Source organism: Heteronotia binoei, chromosome 16 (assembly GCF_032191835.1).
Source record: "Heteronotia binoei isolate CCM8104 ecotype False Entrance Well chromosome 16, APGP_CSIRO_Hbin_v1, whole genome shotgun sequence".
Lineage (NCBI taxonomy): Eukaryota > Metazoa > Chordata > Lepidosauria > Squamata > Gekkonidae > Heteronotia > Heteronotia binoei.
The window spans coordinates 26,883,223-26,904,406 of record NC_083238.1 but is presented as its reverse complement, the minus strand read 5'-3'; the positions used below and the strand labels follow the sequence as shown (position 1 = coordinate 26,904,406).

The following is a 21,184-nucleotide window of genomic DNA, read 5'->3' as shown; positions in this document are numbered from 1 at the left end:
GGCTCTCCAGGGTCTCAAGCTGAGGTTTTTCACACCTATTTGCCTGGACCCTTTTAGTTCGAGATGCTGGGGATTGAACCTGGGACCTTCTGCTTACTGAGCAGATGCTCTACCACTGAGCCACCACCCCTCCCCATTGTCTTTCAAGTCTAGATATTCCCTACTGAAAGAACTTGCTGAGGAGGGGACATCCAGCTTCTGTGGCCCCACTTGTTTCCTTCTTGCTGTGGATCTGCTTCTCTCTCCCTTATCTACCCGCCCAGTTGCCATGTGTCCAGTCATCTTCCCCCCCACCCACTTCAAAACCTGTCCCAGTCTCACTGCAAGCCAGCATAGTGCTGTAGTAGCATGCTGGACTGGGATGTGGGAGAACCAGATTCGAATTCTGACTCTGGCATGTATGCTTGCAGAGTGATCTTGGGCAGATCACACACTCTCAGACTAACCTACCTCACAGAGTTGCTGTGATGATAAAACAGGAGAGGAGAATGATGCAAGCTGCTTTGGGCCCCCATTGTGGTGGGATACAGATGAGTAAATAATACATTTTCCCCCCTTTTTCATCCTCATGCTATTCTTCTTCCCTGACTGAAATTCTGCCCTTTTATGTCTTTGCATGGGATCTTGGGTTGTCTAGCAGTTTGTGTGTGTGTGTGATTGTCACGAGCTGGGGCCAGGCCAGGCGAAGTCCAGGGGCAGTCCAAGGTCTGTAGCTGGGTAGCAAGGAAGGTCCAAAGCGCCAAAACCGAATCACCGTCCAGGTATCGCAGGTCAGAGGTTCAGAAGCCGAAGTCAGAAGCCGAAGTGGATGCTAGGACGTCAGGTAAGTGACTAGTTGCTTCCACAAAGCCTCCTCCCAAAGCCCACAGCTATATAGCCCTCTGCTGTCTGTTGCCCATTTGGGCTAATTGCTGACTCAGAGGGCGGCCAGGATCCTGCTGAGACTCAAGCACCCTCGCTCCTAGGAGGGCCAGAATCCTTTCAAAACTCAGGGCTCAGGGAGCGTCTTGCTCGTGAGCGTGCCGCCCTCCTCCGATCCCTGAGGTCCTGACAGAGGCGGTCACGCACACGAGCCACCCGAGAGGGCGAGGCAGGGGGGCTTGGATCTTCTCCAGCAGGAGGCAGGGGCACTGGTGCAGGTGGCAGGGGCACAGTTTCTTTGGCAGGCTCGGCTTCTTCTGCAGGGCCCCCAGCACCCATGACAGTGATCTCTCCTTATATTTAGGAATCTCTGACAACTTTGGGGGGGGGGGAGGTTTAAACTATTTTTTAAAAAGGTTTGCTGAAAGCCTGGGGGAGTAGGAGGACCAAATTCTGGGAGGTGTTGCTATTTTGGGCACCCATCAAGCCAAAAAAAAAAAAAAAACTTACTAGACTTTTAAAAGACTGTAATTCAGGAAAATTTAAAGATGATCGGGAGAAATTTCAAAAATACATTGAAAAACAATGGAAGGTGATGAGACACTTAGTGATTTTTGATAAGATTAATTGAATTCTTATTGAGAAGATAAAGCTGCAAACGTTGACTTTTGATTTAATATGTAATTTAGCAAAGGGTTAGATCATGAGATAAGTAGAGGGTCAGTTATAATAATAATTATTATATAGTCTTGGTTCATCTTGTGTTAAGGTAACTATAACTTTTAGTGAAGATTCTATAATTGTGAATTTTACCATTTAACATTTAACAAGTCCTCACTGGCAAAACAGACTTGAGGGAGAGTAAAAGAGAGAAAAACAAAAGGCAAAATAAAATCTCACGGAGAGCAGAGAAGAAGCAGCCGCCTCCAAGGTCCACCCCCCCGGAAGTCCCCCTGTGAATTTTACCTTTAAAAAAAATTATTTTAAACACCGGCGGAGGTCATGAAATAGAGGAGGTGGGGGGAAGGAGGAAATTTTGTAGTGTATTGGTTAATATCTTTAAGTATATGTTTGATGAATACTTTTCAATATATTGCCAAAAACAATAAAAATTGGTTTATCACACACACAAAAAGTCATATTGCTTCTTTCCATATGATTTGGTGGTTGGGTCTGAGTGATATGAGGGGTGTCCAGAGCAAATCTTCGTCTGTTGACCACTGATGGCTCTTGGTAGCCCTTCCTAGAACCCTTGGTTTCCTGAAAGACTGGCTGCCCTTGCAGAGCTTGTGTGAGCCAGCCACCATAACCAAGATATATGTATCTTTATGAGATACTTAACTTTAAAGAGTCAGGTATGGCTAATTAAAAATAACACAAAGCATAAAGACAGCAGTATGGATACTAAATAGAAACGTTATCTGAATATATTTATTGTCAGTGCTTGTCATTATTAAGCATTTCGCTTGTTCTGTTTCCCTAAACAAAGAAACTGAACACACTTGTATTTAGTACCTATCTTTCAATTGCTCAGCTTTAGTACTGTATACCTTTAAGATTAAGGTTCAGTGGCTCAAGCCTTCAGAAATTCTTTACAGATGAAGTTGAGTATTTTAGAACTGAAGGTCTATAAATACTAGGAATCAGCTTTCCACAGGATTATGTAGTGCAGAGATCCTTTAGAGTAGTATGCAATAAAGCATACTTTCCATCTCAGCAGGATTAGAAATGTGCAAACCGTTTGTGTTTTGGAAGGGGTGTGCATGCCTTTAAATCTCAGTGAGACTAAAGCTGCAGTGGGGGGGCAAGCAGGCAGAGCCACGTGGCTCTTCCTGGTGTGAGAAAGGAAGAGAGAGATCCCAGTCCCTCTCTTTGTTTTGCATTCCTTTTTGAAGTAATTTGCGTAGTAAAAGGGATAGTAAATAATTAACTAGAACCCGATTATGGGATGGAAGAAAACTCTACCCCTAAACTGCTCTTCAGTACTTTTGTTTTTCTGTGTTACTTTGAAGAAGTTGGTTGAAATCCAGCAACTCTCATGAGGACATTGCCCCAGTGAGATCACAAAAGTGTGGGTTTGCAAACTGTTTATTTTGGCAGCTTTGTGAGTGTGTGTGTGTTCACTTTCATTTAGTGGAAGTGCAGCTTCTGGGGAACCCTTCGAAGGCAAAAAAGAGGAGGAAGAAATGAAGACTGTATTCAGGGAGAATGCACTGCTGTATTTTTATTTATTTGAAATGGGGAAGTCTCCCGGCTCCACCCCCTAAGTCCCCAGAAATTTCCTGAATTGGACCTGGCAACCCTATTTTGTTATCATAATCCTGTCAACTTCTTTGTACAACAAACCTTAAATCTAGGTAAAATATTAATAACTAGTTTAAGTATCCAACAGTATTAGAGAACATGAGGAGTAGAGTTGGGAGGCTGAACATTTAAACCACTGAGCCACTTGTGGGAAGGGCGGGATATAAATCCCAAATAAATAAAATAAATAAATAAATAAAACATCAGTCACAATAGATTCTTTTCTATTGTTTGGCAGTATCCTTCCAGATCTGGTAAAGACTGGTATTAGCAAATCAAATGCTGGTTCATCTGTCAGACTTGCCCACCTCTGTAGGCTTTGGGTGACTAGGCTTCTTTTTTCAGTTTTTTTTAAAGCATTTTACATATGCTTATTTATTCAAATTCTTTTCCATGATCTTTTTAAATATTGCACAAACAATATTAGTCAGTTGCAGAACTACTGTGGGAACTGAGTGTATGTGAAGGTACAGGCACTAGATAATCAATATTGTCCACAACTTGATTTCCTCAAATCAAATTAATTACTCGAAAAAACACTACAGAAGAAGTTCCAAACAGGTTCCACAACTTGATAAATATTATGGCTAACTAAATGTCTCCTGTTGTAGCACTGCTGCCTTCCATACCTTTAGTGCTCTCTGCCAGAATCATCAAAGCTTCACTGGAGCGGATTTGTTTGAGCTTTCAAGAGCAGATGTTACTATGCTGTATCTGCAATGTGGAGGCTTTTTAAGTGGCTTCACATGCTTGCTGTGATTATGTGGTAAGAGCTTTATGCAGAGCAGCTCACAGCAGTTCATAAAACAGTTTAACAGAGACCTGTATCCTGCTGAGAATCCTATGTAGGCCTAATCAATATGGTTTACACCCACAAAAATGTTGTCAGGATTATACTCCAAATTATACTTCAAATGAACAGAAAGTAGAATGCATACTGGCACAAGAGTAAACCTTGGCCATGAGTGTCTTCCCATTTGGCAGCAGTTGCTAAATAATACAGCATTATTTACACAACTGTTAATCACTAAGCACTTCACAAAAGGACAAATCTGGAAAGAGGAGAGAGGAATGAAAGGGACAGAAAAGATGAAGACCAAAAGAACTTAACTTTGAAGTGCCTGGAAATGTGGCAAATAAATAAACATCAATTTAGGAAAAAAAAAAAAAGACAGGCTTTCAGAATCTTAGAGGAATTTAAATTTGGGAGGGAGTGGTGTTTTCATGTTGTGAGTGTGAATCCTGCCATATTGGAAGCAGTGACTTCAGCAAGTGTGGCAGGGGGATGTAGTAGGACCATGTTCTGTAGAGATGGGCAAATTTTTGCCTGGAATCTACGCAGTAACTTTGGCTTCAAAGCTAACTTATGAAGGGAGGCAGGTAAAAAGAAAAAGTGTATATAAGGTAGATGTACTTTGCAGCACTTTAAAATGCTGTAATTTCATTTGCATGTGAATATAGATGCAAAACATCAATTTCAAATAAAGAAGAAACACAAATGAAGGAAAGAATAGTCAAAGATGAGTGTAATATTTTTGACAAACCTAAGCATATAGGAAAATCTGCAAATTTGTGTCTTCCAAACTACAGATAAATTCCATCCCTTTTATATTTCTGAGCGTTTTGAAGATTCTGTGTCAAAAGAACTGTATATTTCTTAGCATATATTTACATGATTCTGATAGCATTTGTCAACAGACTTAGACTGTAGAATGTTTCTCTTAAGTATTCTGCCTTCGGCATTGTGTCTCACGAGTAATCTGGTAACCATGATATAGTATAAACATTCTTTTCCCCTGACAATTAAATCCTCCTTGCGTATCATAATAATACTTAATCACATTACTGAAGAGTTAGCAATAAGACTGTCTTCTTAATATGCTTATAGGACAAAGTTTCTTGCATGTTCTTTAAGGCAGCTTCATTTTATTTGAATAAAAAGTGGAAATTCTTTACATGTGTTCAGTTCAACTGAAAAGTAGGACTAAATGACATCTTTTCATTTAGATTGACTCATTGAGCTAAACAGGTAATAATAAAAAACTCATGTTTTTAGATTGCCATTTTGGGATGACCTGAAATGGAAATTTATTTATATTATGAAATAGGGATCTCTGTTATCCAGTAGGGATGAGAGGCAGGCTTAACTTTCACACTGCTTCATCCTGAGCAATTGGGGAGCTAAGCAACCACTTCTGTGTGTTGTTTGTACAAGAGGAAAAAGTAGCTTAGCTCCCTGTCTTGGGTGCAAACATACCTTAAGCTTCTTACACTTGCTATATCAGTATAACAGTCAGCAAATACTCTTAAAGCTCCAACTCTCAGTGCTGTATAACAGGGGTGGCCAACGGCAGCTCTTCAGATGGTTGTTTTGCCTACAACTCCCATCAGCCCCAGCCAGCATGGCCAATGGCTGGGGCTGATGGGAGTAGTAGGCAAAAACATCTGGAGAGCTACCATTGGCCACCCCTGCTGTATAACTTTCCCCAACATTTTCCCTCATTTTCTGCATTTTGCATTCATTTCTAGAAGAAAACAGCAAGGAAACTGCAAGGAGACAAGTAACATGCCCAAAACATGCACCACAAATAGGGTTGCCAAGTCCCATCTTCTCACTGGGGAGGGGCATTGGGGGTGTTCCAGGACCTTCCTGGAGACCTTCCTGAGAGAGCCAGTTTGGTGTAGTGGTTAAGTGTGCGGACTCTTATCTGGGAGAACCGGGTTTGATTCCCCACTCCTCCACTTGCACCTGCTGGCATGGCCTTGGGTCAGCCATAGCTCTGGCAGAGGCTGTCCTTGAAAGGGCAGCTGCTGTGAGAGCCCTCTCCAGCCCCACCCACCTCACAGGGTGTCTGTTGTGGGGGAGGAAGGTAAAGGAGATTGTGAGCCGCTCTGAGACTCTTCGGAGTGGAGGGCGGGATATAAATCCAATATCTTCTTCTTCTTCCCTTTAAATGGTTGGAGGGGGGGAGTGGGCACCCCACGCACCTGCTCTGTTCGTCACAAATTCACCACTTGCAGGGCAGGCGTACATGGTCTCCACTTGAAAAGAGCGGGCATGAAATTGAGGCTTGCAAGGCAGGAGCTGGTAGCCCCTGCTCAGAGAATTTGCTGCTTGCGGGGCAGGTGCATGCAGCTCCCATGTACAGCTTCTGTGGAGTCATGGAGGACTGTTGGAGCAGGGCTTCCCCGCCACCAGCCAGCTGGCTGGTGTCTGGGGGGAGCACCAGAAACTGGGGGATCCCCAGTCCCAACCTGGGGACTGGCATCCCTACCCATTAACCAGAGCTGGATTAACAATTAGGCCAAGTAGGCACTGGTCTATGGGCCTCCACTTTAGGGGCCCCAGGCCAGCTTCCCCTCCCCCTCTGATAGCCCTCCCGGTCTGCACGCACAGCCAGCAACTGGGCTTATCTTTGCCCAACTTGGCTGGTGCGGCTGCTGGCGGGGGTTGTTGCCAAGTTTGCCTCTCTCTGCCTCTCCCCCAAAGCTTAGCCAAAGGGGCTTTTGAGAAGGTGCCTGCAAGCTGCAACAGGGGCTGTGGGCACTTACTGTGAGATAATTTGCGAGGGGCTCAAGATTTCGATTGCCTAAAGGCCTCCAGAGGGTTTCATCTGGCACTGCCATTAACCATGTCCAGAGACCTTCCAGGGACCCCATACACTTTCTGATTTTGCTGTCTGCTCAGGAATATTAAAACACGAAGGTTGTCAAGCACCTGACAAACTGCTACACATGATTAATGTATCATAAGTTTTGCATTTATTTGAGTAGGGATGGTGGCTCAGTGGTAGAGCATCTGCTTGGGAAGCAGAAGGTCCCAGGTTCAATCCCCGGCATCTCCAAAAAAGGGTCCAGGCAAATAGGCGTGAAAAACCTCAGCTTGAGACCCTGGAGAGCCATGAATGGGGCTGTGGCTCAGTGGTAGAGCATCTGCTTGGGAAGCAGAAGGTCCCAGGTTCAATCCCCGGCATCTCCAAAAAAGGGTCCAGGCAAATAGGCGTGAAAAACCTCAGCTTGAGACCCGGGAGAGCCATGAATGGGGCTGTGGCTCAGTGGTAGAGCATCTGCTTCATAAGCAGAAGGTCCCAGGTTCAATCCCCGGCATCTCCCAAAAAGGGTCCAGGCAAATAAGCGTGAAAATCCTCAGCTTGAGACCCTAGAGAGCCATGAATGGGGCTGTGGCTCAGTGGTAGAGCATCTGCTTGGGAAGCAGAAGGTCCCAGGTTCAATCCCCGGCATCTCCAAAAAAGGGTCCAGGCAAATAAGCGTGAAAATCCTCAGCTTGAGACCCTAGAGAGCCATGAATGGGGCTGTGGCTCAGTGGTAGAGCATCTGCTTGGGAAGCAGAAGGTCCCAGGTTCAATCCCCGGCATCTCCAAAAAAGGGTCCAGGCAAATAGGCGTGAAAAACCTCAGCTTGAGACCCTGGAGAGCCATGAATGGGGCTGTGGCTCAGTGGTAGAGCATCTGCTTGGGAAGCAGAAGGTCCCAGGTTCAATCCCCGGCATCTCCAAAAAAGGGTCCAGGCAAATAAGCGTGAAAATCCTCAGCTTGAGACCCTAGAGAGCCATGAATGGGGCTGTGGCTCAGTGGTAGAGCATCTGCTTGGGAAGCAGAAGGTCCCAGGTTCAATCCCCGGCATCTCCAAAAAAGGGTCCAGGCAAATAGGCGTGAAAAACCTCAGCTTGAGACCCTGGAGAGCCATGAATGGGGCTGTGGCTCAGTGGTAGAGCATCTGCTTGGGAAGCAGAAGGTCCCAGGTTCAATCCCCGGCATCTCCAAAAAAGGGTCCAGGCAAATAAGCATGAAAATCCTCAGCTTGAGACCCTAGAGAGCCATGAATGGGGCTGTGGCTCAGTGGTAGAGCATCTGCTTGGGAAGCAGAAGGTCCCAGGTTCAATCCCCGGCATCTCCAAAAAAGGGTCCAGGCAAATAGGTGTGAAAAACCTCAGCTTGAGACCCTGGAGAGCCGCTGCCAGTCTGAGAAGACAATACTGACTTTGATGGACCGAGGGTCTGATTCAGTATAAGGCAGCTTCATATGTTTATATGTTTGTTCTCAGCTCCCTCCCCCAACAAATTCTGGGGTGAATTCTATTTAATCTATTGGCTCACAATACCTAGATATAACAAGGCATTGTTCTTTACATCTATGTTACAATGAAATACCAGTAACATGTTTTACTTTCCCCCCTGCAGGTTTCACTGGTTAGTTTAGTAGCCAATGCTCTGGGCTATTCCGAACTTGGTGCCATTAAATCACTTCGAACGCTAAGAGCTTTGAGGCCTTTAAGAGCCCTGTCACGATTTGAAGGAATGAGGGTGAGCAACAGTGATGAATGAGCCAGGAATAATGTCTGCATGAAATGAAGCTGTTCGTGTGCTTTAAGGAATAAGAAGTCCATTTTGAAAGATTTCACCATTTTCTTTTCTAGGGCATGCCACTGTTGTCAGGTCTCCTACAAAGTGTTGAGTTATCCAAACCTTCTCAGTTAATCTTCAGACCTCTTAAACTTTCTGGGCTCCTTGAATGTATGTTGGTTAAAGTGGTTTCGGGATTGCACAGATATGAAAGACCTGCTACAGGCTGTGTATTTTGAGAAGTATAATTTTTTGAAGACTGGCAGTCCAAAGTTTGCACTGAAAATAGCTGAGTCGTGCATAATTTCACTTATGTAATTGCCATTTTTTACTATTTTGCATAATTTATTGGTGGTCATACAAGGGGAGGGGCAAAGATCTGAACTAAAGTCCCAGTAGAATCATATTCAGCACAAAAATCATCCCATGCTTTCAAAGACATTTTGGAGTCAGAAGTGCTAAAAAATTTCCTTTCTTTCATTTGGGAAGATCAGGACTTTTAATTATATGCTGGATGGCATGCTTTGCATTTTTTTCTGTGCTCCTTTAGAAGCACAATATTCTCATATATATACATTTTGCACAAACTGTACAAATACATTCTTCACAGGCTGCATGATGTCAGTGTATCCTCCGAAAATAGCAAGAGGTCAATTCATCCAGTGAAGAGTGTCACTTTCAGGGGTCATTTTGTAGGAAAAAAGGTGCAGGAGCTCAGTAGCATATCTCGTTTGCATATCCCTGGGATCTGTGCGCACTGGAGAGAGAACTCCGCACTGCATGGAGACCCTGGCTGGAGGTTCAGGAACTGTACTCCTGTGAGTTCCTGCTGAAACCAAGCCCTGGTCACTTTAATAGTCCAGTGAACATGAGTGCAGTAAAAGCTCTGTTAACCAGCATTAATGGGAAAATGGGGGTTGCTAGTTACAGAGTATGCTAGCTAACAAAGCTTTTGCCCAGGAGTGAGAGAGCAGCAGTAAGAAAAACTTGGCTGAGACCTGCAGCTCACTCCAAATATGTGTTTCCTCTGATAGCTCTTCAGCAAAAAACACAAGAGACTTTTTTTTTTTAAATGAAACCTGGGGATTTGGAGAAACAGATACAACAAGGATTGTTACAATGTTATAAGGGCTTTTCTTGGGCAGGAACACACAGGAACGCAGTTCCAGCTGGCATGGCATCAGGGGGTGTGGCCGGATATGCAAATGAGTTCCTGCTGAGCTTTTTCCTACAAAAAAGCCCTTTGTGGAACAATGGTGACATCAGGGGGTGTTCCCAAATATGCAAATTAGTTCCTGCTGAGCTTTTTTTCTACCAAAAAAAGCCCTGGTTATCAGTTAAAACAAAAAACCCAAAAGCTCCACTGTGGTGGGGGGGAGGGGAGAGGAAATGCCCACTGCTGGGATAGGGTAGGGAAATAAATGTCATATAGGTGGAACTGGGAAAATCTGAACTTTATTGAACAGATAGCAACCACCCAGGCTTTGCTGTACTCTTTTCAAAAACATTGCATGCTGTATTATGTCTCTCCATCAGGATTACTCTCACCTAATGCAGTGTATGCATTGAAATTATTATACCAGTTACCTTGGATATTACACAAAAGGAGTGTAGTTATTTCATTAATTAGATGCAGCCAAGAAACAATAGATCAACAGATAAAGTTGATCAACACATAAAGTTGTGCCCGCCTGCCCCTCAAATGAAACACGACACAGGTTAAGGGTTAAACTGGGAATTTTATTTAAACATAAGCTGATCTGCAACACATTAAAGCACCGGTTGTATTGTACTTGCAGAGCAAGCTTCCTAACAGGGCAAACCCACCCCAGCTCAGAGCCAGGTCTGGGATCCCTCCAGACCTTACTCGTCATCACAGCCCACACAATAGTGCTTAGAGGGGAGGGAGTGCACATTCCGGCGGCCCATGACTGCCAAGCCTTAAGGCTTGTAATACGCTCCCCCAACCCGAAGAGGCCCCCAACTGCGACACCCTGACTGCAAAGTCCATAGGTACCCAGTTTGAGGACCCCCCCATTGCTGATATCTCGGGTGCTTGCCAACTCAAAATCCCTTCAACCTGTGCTTTTCTCACTTTCCCAGTTAGGGCCTAACCAGCTTTGCAAGGCCTATTTATCCCTCACCCCTTCTAACCATGCGGAGCAGACGAAAGAAGACCTCCCTCTCTGCCAATCTGAGTGAGGCCAAAAAAATTCCTGCTCAGCCCCCAAAACCAGCAACTAGCTGATCCCACATGGTCTTAAAAGAGGGTGGGGAGCTTGCGCTGGGCCAAACCACCTGGCTGGTGAGCCAACCTCTCATTGGCCAGCACTCCCACGCTGAGCCCCAATTGGTTCTCCCCAGCCTCATGCTTCCTTTGAGGAGATGTGTGTGTGGGGGGGAGCTGGCAAATCCTGCCACCTGCTTCAGAAGAGGCAAAGTCATTGCTTTCTTCCTCCTATAAAACTATAAAGGATTTAAAGGATATTTAAGGATGAGGGTTTTTTTTAAATGACTATAGTAGGAAATTGAGATATACTTTTCTTGATTGTTTTGTGAAAATTTGTTGGCATGATTACAACTGCTCCTGTTGCATAGCTTATATCTTGAAGCCCTGGTTGCGACTTGGTTCATGTGCAAGCATATTTTGCTCATTTGGGGTTCTTACCTCTGCAGTCATTCTTTATTTCAAGTCATAGCTTTATTGTATTATTCTTTGGTTTCTGTTCTTTGTGTTTAACTTTTTTCTCTCTTTTCCCTTCATAGAGGACACACAGTTTTTTGATTCCATCTTACCACTACCAGGTTTTCTTTTACTTTTTTGCACTTACTTGCTTTGTTTATAGAGTTTAAGTCTTTCTGTTTTTAATGCATTGCCATTAATTAGAAGATTTTCTGTGAATGTGGATTATGTTTTCTCATGTACAGAGATCAAAATATCTTGAATGCCAAATTATAGAGAAGCATATTACAGTTATGAAGTTCTGTTTTTCAGCTATAAAAGCTAAGTTTTCTTTTCTTTTCTTCTTCAATTTGCACACTAGGTGGTTGTTAACGCCCTGATAGGTGCAATCCCCTCCATCATGAACGTGCTTCTCGTTTGTCTCATATTCTGGCTGATCTTTAGCATCATGGGTGTGAACCTTTTTGCTGGCAAGTTCTACCACTGCGTTAATACCACAACAGGCGAGATGTTTAATGCCAGCGAAGTCAACAATAAAACCCAGTGTGAAGAGCTTATACAAAACAATCAACCTGCCCGATGGAAAAATGTGAAGGTCAACTTTGACAATGTTGGAGCTGGCTATCTTGCTTTGCTTCAAGTTGTAAGTAATTCTTTATTCTATGTTCCCATTTAGGGAAATACAAGAAAATTACACCACTGTAAAAAAAAAAAAGTCGGTTAAGAACATAAGAACATAAGAGAAGCCATGTTGGATCAGGCCAACGGCCCATCCAGTCCAACACTCTGTGTCACACAGTGGCAAAAATTTTTATATATACACACACACTGTGGCTAATAGCCACTGATGGACCTGTGCTCCATATCTTTATCTAAACCCCTCTTGAAGGTGGCTATACTTGTGGCCGCCGCCACCTCCTGTAATGTTCCTCTCTGCAAGATTGCTGTTAGTGGGAAAGCCCTTCTGGCCACTTGGTCAATCTGGATCTGGTTGTATGTTACATTAGCAGTGCTCATGCCAAAATTCTGCAATTAAAAAATACCTGTGGACTAACCTTTTTGTCCGCCATGTTATGAAAATATGTGGTGTGATAGTTGTTGCATTATAACAGACTAGACACTGCTTTTTTAAAACCAGGAAGTTAAAGGGTGAGAAGGAAATAGGTTGCCAGGTCCTGTTGCCCATCCAGCAGAAGTATTGGAGGGGCATTACAGGGGCGGACAGGGCAGCTTATTCCAGTGCTACTGTCTTGAGGGTTGTGGCTATTTAGAAGAGACATGCAGTCCCTTGGTAAGTGGGCTTGAGCTGACCAACTGTTACAGTTTTTAAAAGCCCAGAAGCTGCTTAATGCAATTTGCTGCTGGCACAGGAAGGAAGTTGGGCCTATTCTCAAAACTTTTAAGATGCACCCATTAGTGCTGAAAATTCCACCTAGCGCTCTCTTGCTTTCCTTTTCTTCAGAAACATTGTGACATGCCAGAAGAACTAATATATTACTGCAACGATACTGGTGGCCAGGGCTTTTTTTGTAGCAGGAGCTCCTTTGCATATTAGGCCACACACCCCTGATAGAGCCAGTCCTCCAAGTCAATCCTCATTTTCCTAAATGAGTATGAAGAATTAAGAAGAGCTTAGAGGGCTCTTAGTACAAGGCCTGCTGTAAGCTCCAGGAGGATTGGCTACATCAGGGGTGTATAGACTGATATGCAAAGGAGTTCCTGCTACAAAAAAAGCCCACCCTTGTGGAAGGAATATAAGTGACCTGCATCACTAGAGTAGGAATTTGGTCCCCTACTGTATTTGCATTCCTGTTGTTTCCCCTGTATTTATAGTCTGCCCTTTTTGTAGAGCCTCAAAGTGGATTACAACCTTAAAATAAACAATGGAATAATGAAAACATTATAAGACATACCATAAACAATGCAGCAACTGGGTAACAAGAATTTGAAGTTGAGGCAGTACAAACAGGATGAAAACATAGCGAAGCATAGGCCTGGGTTATAAAGCACTGGAAGCAACTTTCTTTACAGAATTTACCGTGAAAATTTCCTGCATGCATGCAATAAAGATAGGTTTGCTACACTGAATGCTTTGTGTCTATCAATGCTTTGTGACCATTACTTCTACAACAATAATCAATATTTGCATTCTACATAGGCCACTTTTAAAGGTTGGATGGATATTATGTATGCAGCTGTTGATTCACGGGATGTAAGTACCATTTTATACATTGTGGATGTGAACCATACAGCCTGGGTATATTTTTGTAGATTGCTTTTTACGAGACGGGGGAATCCACAAAGCAATACCTATAGTCAAGTCATGGTCAGTTCGTCTTTGGTGTAGTTGTTAAGCGTGCAGACTCTAATCTGGGTGAACTGAGTTTGATACCGCACTCCTCTACATGTACCTGCTGATGTGTCCTTGAGTCAGTCACAAGTTCTCACAAAGCTGTTCCTAGCAAGAGCAGTTTCTCTTAGAGCTCTTTCAGTCCCACCTACCTCACAGGGTATCTGTTGTGGGGAAGGGAAAGGAGATTGTAAGCCGCTCTAAGACTCCTTTGGGTAGTGAAAGGCAAGATGTAAATCCCATCTTCTTCTTCAGGTTAGGTCAAGGGTGGCCAAAACTGCTTAATGTAAGAGCCACGTAGAATAAACACCAGCTGTTTGAGAGCTGTAAGACATGAACATCAGATGTTTGAGAGCCAGAAGGATGGCAGGCAGATAGGCAGGCAAATGAATGGCGGGAGGGAGAAGTAAGAAAGTGGTGGAAAGAAAGCAACTTTAATTGCATTCCCCAAGCTGGCGGACAGGATGGTAGGCGTTCGAGAGCCACACAACATGTGTGAAAGAGCCACAGTTTGGCCACCCCTGGGTTAAGTTATAGGTGAACATTGCTGACCTAAGAGTAGCAATCCTCAAACAAAGGAGATGTGAGACTGCTGATTGTGATTTCATTCACAAGTTCAGAACAATGGACCCCCAGGGCTGAATAGGGATATAGGATTCTTATTTCACTATAGATGCTGATTTTCTTCCCCCAAGCGTTTCCCCTGTGCTCTAATCAAGCCGATAACAATATGCATGGTACTTTTGCATCCTTTACAAACATTCTTCCCTTCCCTTCCACCTTCTGAGTGGGATAAAAAGCCTCAGATCTCCATTCCTACCTGTGTCTGACAAAGGGAGTTTTGACTCTCAAAAGCTTCATACCCTGAAAATCTTTTTTGTCTCTGAAATGCTACTGGACTTGAATCTAACTGTTCCACTGCAGACCAACAAGGCTACCTTCTAAAAACCATCCCTAGTCTTGTTAAGCTACTGAATGAAAACCCATTGGTTTGTCATTTACAACAGAACAAAATGCTTGCGTAAAGATGAGTAAACATTCCAGGTTCTCCCTCTCCCCTTAAATTAAATGACTATGTTGTGAAGCAAATCGTTTCGTGTTTAGTGTCTATTCTAAAATATTATACATTTTTAAATGGTTTGTAGGTGGAAGATCAGCCGATGTATGAAGAGAACCTATACATGTACCTTTATTTTGTTATCTTCATCATATTTGGATCGTTTTTTACCTTAAACCTTTTTATTGGTGTCATCATAGATAACTTCAATCAGCAAAAAAAGAAGATAAGTATTGGAAGGGTTCCCCCCCCCCTTGCTGGTTTCTCTTCAGATTGCTTTTAGAAGTAAAATTACATATGCCTTAAAACTGCCAAATCTAAGTTTTGTCTAGCATAGTAATCTGAATGCATTTTCCATATATTTCAAATAGTTAAACAAAAGGTTATCATTCATTTTATCCTGAGTTTATCCTGTGGTAACTTTAACATCAGTTATTCAGTTATTCATTTTTACCTTGTTATCCTACGTTTTGGCATGCAATAGGGTTGCCAGGTCTGGGTTGGAAAATACCCAGGAGAGTGCAGGGTTTGGGGATGGGAGGGGCCTCAGCATGGTATAATGCTATTATATATAGTGGGTTCTATACATTAATGCGGCAAGGTGGTAGTGAACATAGCTCTTTTATTGAATACAGCATGGTATAGCGCTGCCTACAAAGGCTGAAAACTAGGGCCGCAGGGCCCCCTATATATACACACCCAAATTTCCCGCACTGCCTGTGATTGGACCATTCAAACCAGTCGGGGGCTCTTGATTGGAGCAGGGCAGCAGCTGCCTATTGTTCCCGAGTCCCCCAAGCTCTGTCCTTCAGGCCCCAGTGAGCCAGGCAAGAACTCCAGCTTATAGATACAATTCTAAGCACAAATACAACAGCTATATAGAGTCTACCTTCAAAGCAGCCATTTTCTCCAAGGGAGCTGATCTCTGCTAGCTGGAGATAAGTTGTAAAAACAGGAGAGCTCCAGGCCCCACCTGGAGGCTGGTAACCCTAGCATGCAAGCAGCTCTCAAAATAGCATGGTAACACTAACAATGTTGCATGAACAAATATAAATCAAAGCAGAAGAGGAGCGCACAAGCTTTTCATATACAATTCAACATTGCAGAAATCCTTTCATCAATGGGAATTTTAAAGGAAGCCAATCCACAGCTGGCCAGTTTAGACATTATGAGAAGCTGTGGTTTACAGAAAAGTGCAAACTGAAAGTAAAAACTATGTGTAAAAGGTGCAGAGGAGCATATGAGCCTGCAGTTTCCTTTAATCCTCCAAACCATAGTCTGAGGAACAGCTGAACCATGGTTTTCTGCAAAATTGCTTCATTGCTTTTCTTGGGTACAGACCTAAAATTGCACGTTTTACCAGAATATTGATAATCTGAACCATGCCCTTGTGCAACATTGCTTCATGGCTGCAATCGATTTCCTTGAATGCAGGCCTGAAATTGCATGTATTACCAGAGTGTTGATACATTTCCAGATAATAACATAGTGGGCATTTTCGCACTCACCTTCAAGTGGTGAGTGGTGAGAACGTTTTCCTGCTTCTTGGCGGTTTCCATTTGAGCTGGTTTCGCGACGGAAGTCGCCGGCTCTTTTGGGTGCGCCGGCGCTTCTGGTGCGAAATCCCTGCAGATCCGCCGGCGTGAGGAGGGTGGTCGCACCACTTGAAGGTCAGTGCGAAAACGCCCACTGATATAAGAGAGCATCCATAAGCATGGTTGTAACTGGTTTTGGTTTTGTCCCTTTACTTTGGAGGGCAAGACATCTTTATGACAGAGGAACAGAAGAAATACTATAATGCAATGAAAAAGTTAGGCTCCAAAAAGCCCCAGAAACCTATCCCCAGACCAGGGGTAAGAATTAATCCCTTTCTACTTGGTATTTTGAATGTATTGCTTTCTCTGTTTGCTTCTTGCTCTCTGTATTTATACTTAAATGTGCCCAAATCATATATTTCCTAACATTATAATTCAAATAGTTAATATAGCCCATAGCAGGGCAATTAGATACATGAAATAACGGATAATAGTGATAGTGATATTTTAGTTTTATGATTTGCCTGAATCCTACTGCAGCTTAGACAAGATTGGAATTGTTGATTTCGTTTTTGATTGTTTTGCAGTGGAATAATAGCTATAATAATCATAGTTTCACAGAAAAGTGGGTGACTGAAAGTAGATTTTAAATGTGCCATCTTTAAAGGATGTGATCCTAGGGCATCAGAGGGAAAGAATGAAACTTTGGTAATAGGAAAGTGGGCTCATTGGCACATTCGTAAAAGTTTTAATGATCTTAACATTTTGTTTTGGATTTTGCAGAATAAATTCCAAGGCATGGTTTTTGATTTTGTAACAAAACAAGCCTTTGATATCAGCATCATGATTCTTATCTGCCTTAACATGGTCACCATGATGGTGGAAACAGATGACCAAAGTAAAGAAATGGAAACCATTTTGTATAGAATTAACTTCGTGTTCATTATCCTTTTTACTGGAGAATGTGTCCTCAAATTGACTTCCCTCCGTCATTATTACTTCACCATTGGTTGGAACATTTTTGATTTTGTGGTTGTCATTCTGTCAATTGTAGGTAAGAATGTTTGTTTCTGAGAATTTTTTTTAAAGAAACATTTCAAAGGAATTACACAGAAGAGAAACTCTATATAGTCCTTGTACGATCCCTGATCAAGATATAAATTTTGCGTCCTTGCAGGCTTGTAATGTTACACTGTTAGCTGCTTTGAGTCTGAGAAAATAAGACGGGATTCAAATGCTTTAAATAAATACATGTGCTGCCCAAGACAGGATGTAGCCACACGTTTCCTTGTGCGTTATAATGCAGTTGGCCGTGTGCATCCTTATCCAGACTGTCTAGTGCAAATGAGAAGGACATTAAAGGCATCCCATGCAGAAGCATGCCCATATCTGTCTGCACGTATCCCCCCACCGCCCAATATACCAAGGGGATCCAAATATGCATGTGCCTTGATGGACTCAGGCACTGATTTATATAATTTTGTCCTTATTTTTCCCCTCCCCCCCATTTATCATTTTGTGGGGCCATATAGTAACTTAAAGCGTTTGTAGATATGCCATACCTTTAGTTTGAAGGAGGTTTTATCTAGCAGTGAAGCACAATGAAAAAGGCTAGTAAACTCATGACTTCAAGCAAGCTTCACAAAATATAAAATTTCCATTGACAAAGGTGAGGAAGTGGCCTCTTGATAAGTATTTGATTTCATAAAATCCTTCTGCAGACTTTTTATAACATGCAGGGCTTTTTTTTTGAGCAGGAACACACAGGAACGCAGTTTTGACTGGCTTAGCCCGGGCTTCAGCTCAAAAAATGGTCTCTGGCAGAGGGAAGGGTAGGGTTGCGAAGTCCAATTCAAGAAATATCTGGGGACTTTGGGGGTGGAGACAGGAGACTTCGGTGGTGGAGCCAGGAGACATTGGGGGCGAAGCCAGGAACAAGGGTGTGACAAGCATAATTGAACTCCAAAGAGAGTTCTGACCATCATATTTCAAGGAACTGAACACTTTTAAAATGCCTTCCTTCCATAGGAAATAATGAAGGATAGGGGCACCTTCTTTTGGGGCACATAGAATTGGACCCCCTTGTCCAATCTTTTGGAAACTTGGAGGGTATTTTGGGGAGAGGCACCAGATGCCAAGCTGCAAATTTGGGGCCTCTACCTCAAAAAACAGCCCCCCCCCAGAGCCCCAGATACCCGCGGATCCATTCTCCATTATAATAAAGTTCCCAGCAGATATTTCCCTCCCCTCCCCCTGCTTTCTGATGACCCTGAAGCGGGGGGGGGGGGCTCCAAACCGGGGGATCCCCTGCCCCCACCTGGAGATTGGCAACCCTAGGGAAGGGATGGGTCAGCTGGTCCACAGTCAGGGGAAGTCCCCAAATCCAGGGGATCCCCCACTATCTACAGCTACAAAATATATGAATATATCATTGCATATGACCAGAAGGCCTCTTTATTCCTACATGCAATTAATTACTTGTGTAGAAAAATTGTCAGGGGTAAAGTGGCCCTAAAGAGAGGGTCTCTCGACCCTCCAATGCAGCTTTTATTGGATGGGGAGCTGCAGCAGGTAAGAAGATGCAGGAAAATCCTGTCGCATCATTCAAACTGTGATTGCAGTTCTGTGAAGTCAGTGATCCCTTTCCTTCTGCTGTAGACTGACACTCTCACATCACTCAAACCAATTTATTTTAATGTTCTTTTACTACTTTCTGTAGTGCTTTCTAGTGTACAAACCCCATTACAGTTCAGAGAACCAGAGTGTTTTACAGATTTTGCTATGCTATCAGTCAATAGCTTTAAAATGTCCTCAGAATAATTGAAAATTGATCAAGCACATTCTTGTTTTTGTTAATTGCTTAGTTTCCTGTACATGAAGTGTTTTTTGTAATGATTACTTGTATATCATCACATTAATCAGAAGGAACAAGAATATTGCACTGACACCGATGTGCAGACTTAATTTAACTTTAGCTATCTGACACTTGTACATGGAATCCTGAGTTTAATGGCCAAATCACGTTCCAAAAAATGATAAATGACAGTGCTGTAAAACTCATGCTGCATTTCAATATTTTTTTTTTCTTTTACAGGTATGTTTCTAGCAGAGATTATTGAGAAATACTTTGTGTCCCCCACCTTGTTCCGAGTTATCCGCCTTGCCAGGATAGGTCGAATCCTGCGGCTTATCAAGGGCGCCAAAGGGATCCGCACTCTGCTTTTCGCCTTGATGATGTCTCTCCCTGCCTTGTTTAACATCGGTCTCCTGCTTTTCCTCGTCATGTTCATCTACGCTATATTTGGAATGTCCAACTTTGCCTACGTCAAGAGAGAAGTTGGGATTGATGACATGTTCAACTTTGAAACTTTTGGAAACAGCATGATCTGCCTCTTTCAAATTACCACCTCTGCTGGCTGGGATGGTTTGCTAGCACCCATTCTTAACAGTGGGCCTCCAGACTGTGACCCTGAGATAGATCATCCAGGAAGTTCAGTCAAAGGAGACTGCGGCAATCCTTCTGTTGGGATTTTTTTCTTTGTCAGCTACATTATCATATCCTTTCTAGTTGTCGTAAACATGTACATTGCTGTTATTCTGGAGAACTTCAGTGTTGCAACGGAAGAAAGTGCTGAGCCTTTGAGCGAGGATGACTTTGAAATGTTCTATGAGGTCTGGGAAAAGTTTGATCCGGTTGCATCCCAGTTTATAGAATACAGTAAACTCTCCGACTTCGCTGCTTCACTGGATCCTCCTCTTCTGATTCCAAAACCAAACCATGTTCCGCTTATTGCAATGGATCTGCCCATGGTAAGTGGTGACAGAATTCACTGCCTTGACATCTTGTTTGCCTTTACAAAGCGTGTTTTGGGAGAAAGTGAAGAAATGGATTTGCTTAGAGTACAAATGGAAGATCGGTTTATGCAAGCAAATCCTTCAAAAGTTTCGTACGAACCAATTACAACCACATTGAAACGAAAGCAGGAGGAAGTATCTGCTACCATCATACAGCGAGCCTTCAGGCGGTTCCTCTTAAAACAAAAAGTTAAAAAAGTGACTTCTTTGTATAATAAAGGTAAGTGCAAAGATGGCGATCTCCTGCCCATCAAAGACAGGATTACTGATAAGCTTAATGGAAACACCACTCCAGAGAAAACGGATGAGAGCTCCTCTACCACCTCCCCACCTTCCTATGATAGCGTTACAAAGCCAGACAGCTATGAAAAAAGCAACACAGAGAGAGACTACGGAGGTAAAGATGTCAAGTGAAACAAACTTTTTTGAACTCTGTTGATGTGGGGGCAGGAGTTTACAACCTTTGGAAAGGATGTATTCATCTGCTGGACTCTGATAGGAGATTTATGCCAAACTTTCACTTTTAACAAATATATATTTTAAAAAAAATCTCTAAAGGTCAGTGCCTATAACACGACAGTGTTCCCCTGGCATCGGACTGTAACTCTATAAAACAGGGTAACAGCCTTGACAGCGAATTACTGCTCTTGCTGCCACCGATGTTGTAGAAGAGAGACAGTATGGGTGCCTGAATCACAGGGAGTAAGTCGTGTGAGGCTATAACTGGTGTGTTTTAATATATTGCAAGACACTTAGTTCAGTAAGTGTATCCACTGTGTGTATTTCAACTGCCACATTTGCCATATTTTTACAAAAAAAAAAGTGTTGGTGAATTTATCATTTTTTTAAAATTCGCAGGGTGTTTATTATTATATGTGACTATTTTTGTAAACGGGTTTTATGTTGCAATGGAAGGGAGGGGGGGATTTATTAGGACCAGGCGTTCTACTCTCTGATTCTCTATAACGTACAGACGGAGAAGCAATTTGCGTGACGGCATGCTGCACCTATACGCCCTGCATAGAAACAGCGTGACATCATCAGGCCAAGCAGCGAGAGTTTTCAATACTTCTGTACGTCAAGTTGGCTCTTTTTCTTTTCTTTTTTTTAAAAAAGAAATTTTTACACCTTTGTGATGGGCAAATCTTCTTGTGCCTGCAATTTATAAAAATTCCA

General features: G+C 43.0%; 1 protein-coding gene and 1 non-coding gene across 4 annotated transcripts in view; both read left to right on the top strand.

The window, feature by feature from the left end:
- LOC132585515 (sodium channel protein type 2 subunit alpha-like) overlaps positions 1–20,422 on the top strand; it is a 79,465-nt gene extending 59,043 nt beyond the window's left edge. For all 3 annotated transcript variants that reach the window (XM_060257459.1, XM_060257460.1, XM_060257461.1), the window contains 7 exons: positions 8,367–8,489; positions 11,573–11,854; positions 13,370–13,423; positions 14,707–14,844; positions 16,367–16,471; positions 16,937–17,207; positions 19,248–20,422. In XM_060257459.1, coding sequence (XP_060113442.1) covers positions 8,367–8,489; positions 11,573–11,854; positions 13,370–13,423; positions 14,707–14,844; positions 16,367–16,471; positions 16,937–17,207; positions 19,248–20,422 — 2,148 coding nt within the window. The remainder of the gene's footprint in view (positions 1–8,366; positions 8,490–11,572; positions 11,855–13,369; positions 13,424–14,706; positions 14,845–16,366; positions 16,472–16,936; positions 17,208–19,247) is intronic.
- On the top strand, positions 7,207–7,278 carry TRNAM-CAU (transfer RNA methionine (anticodon CAU)). The gene has a single exon. It is a non-coding gene; the product is annotated as a tRNA-Met (tRNA).
- Positions 20,423–21,184: the final 762 nt, after the last annotated feature.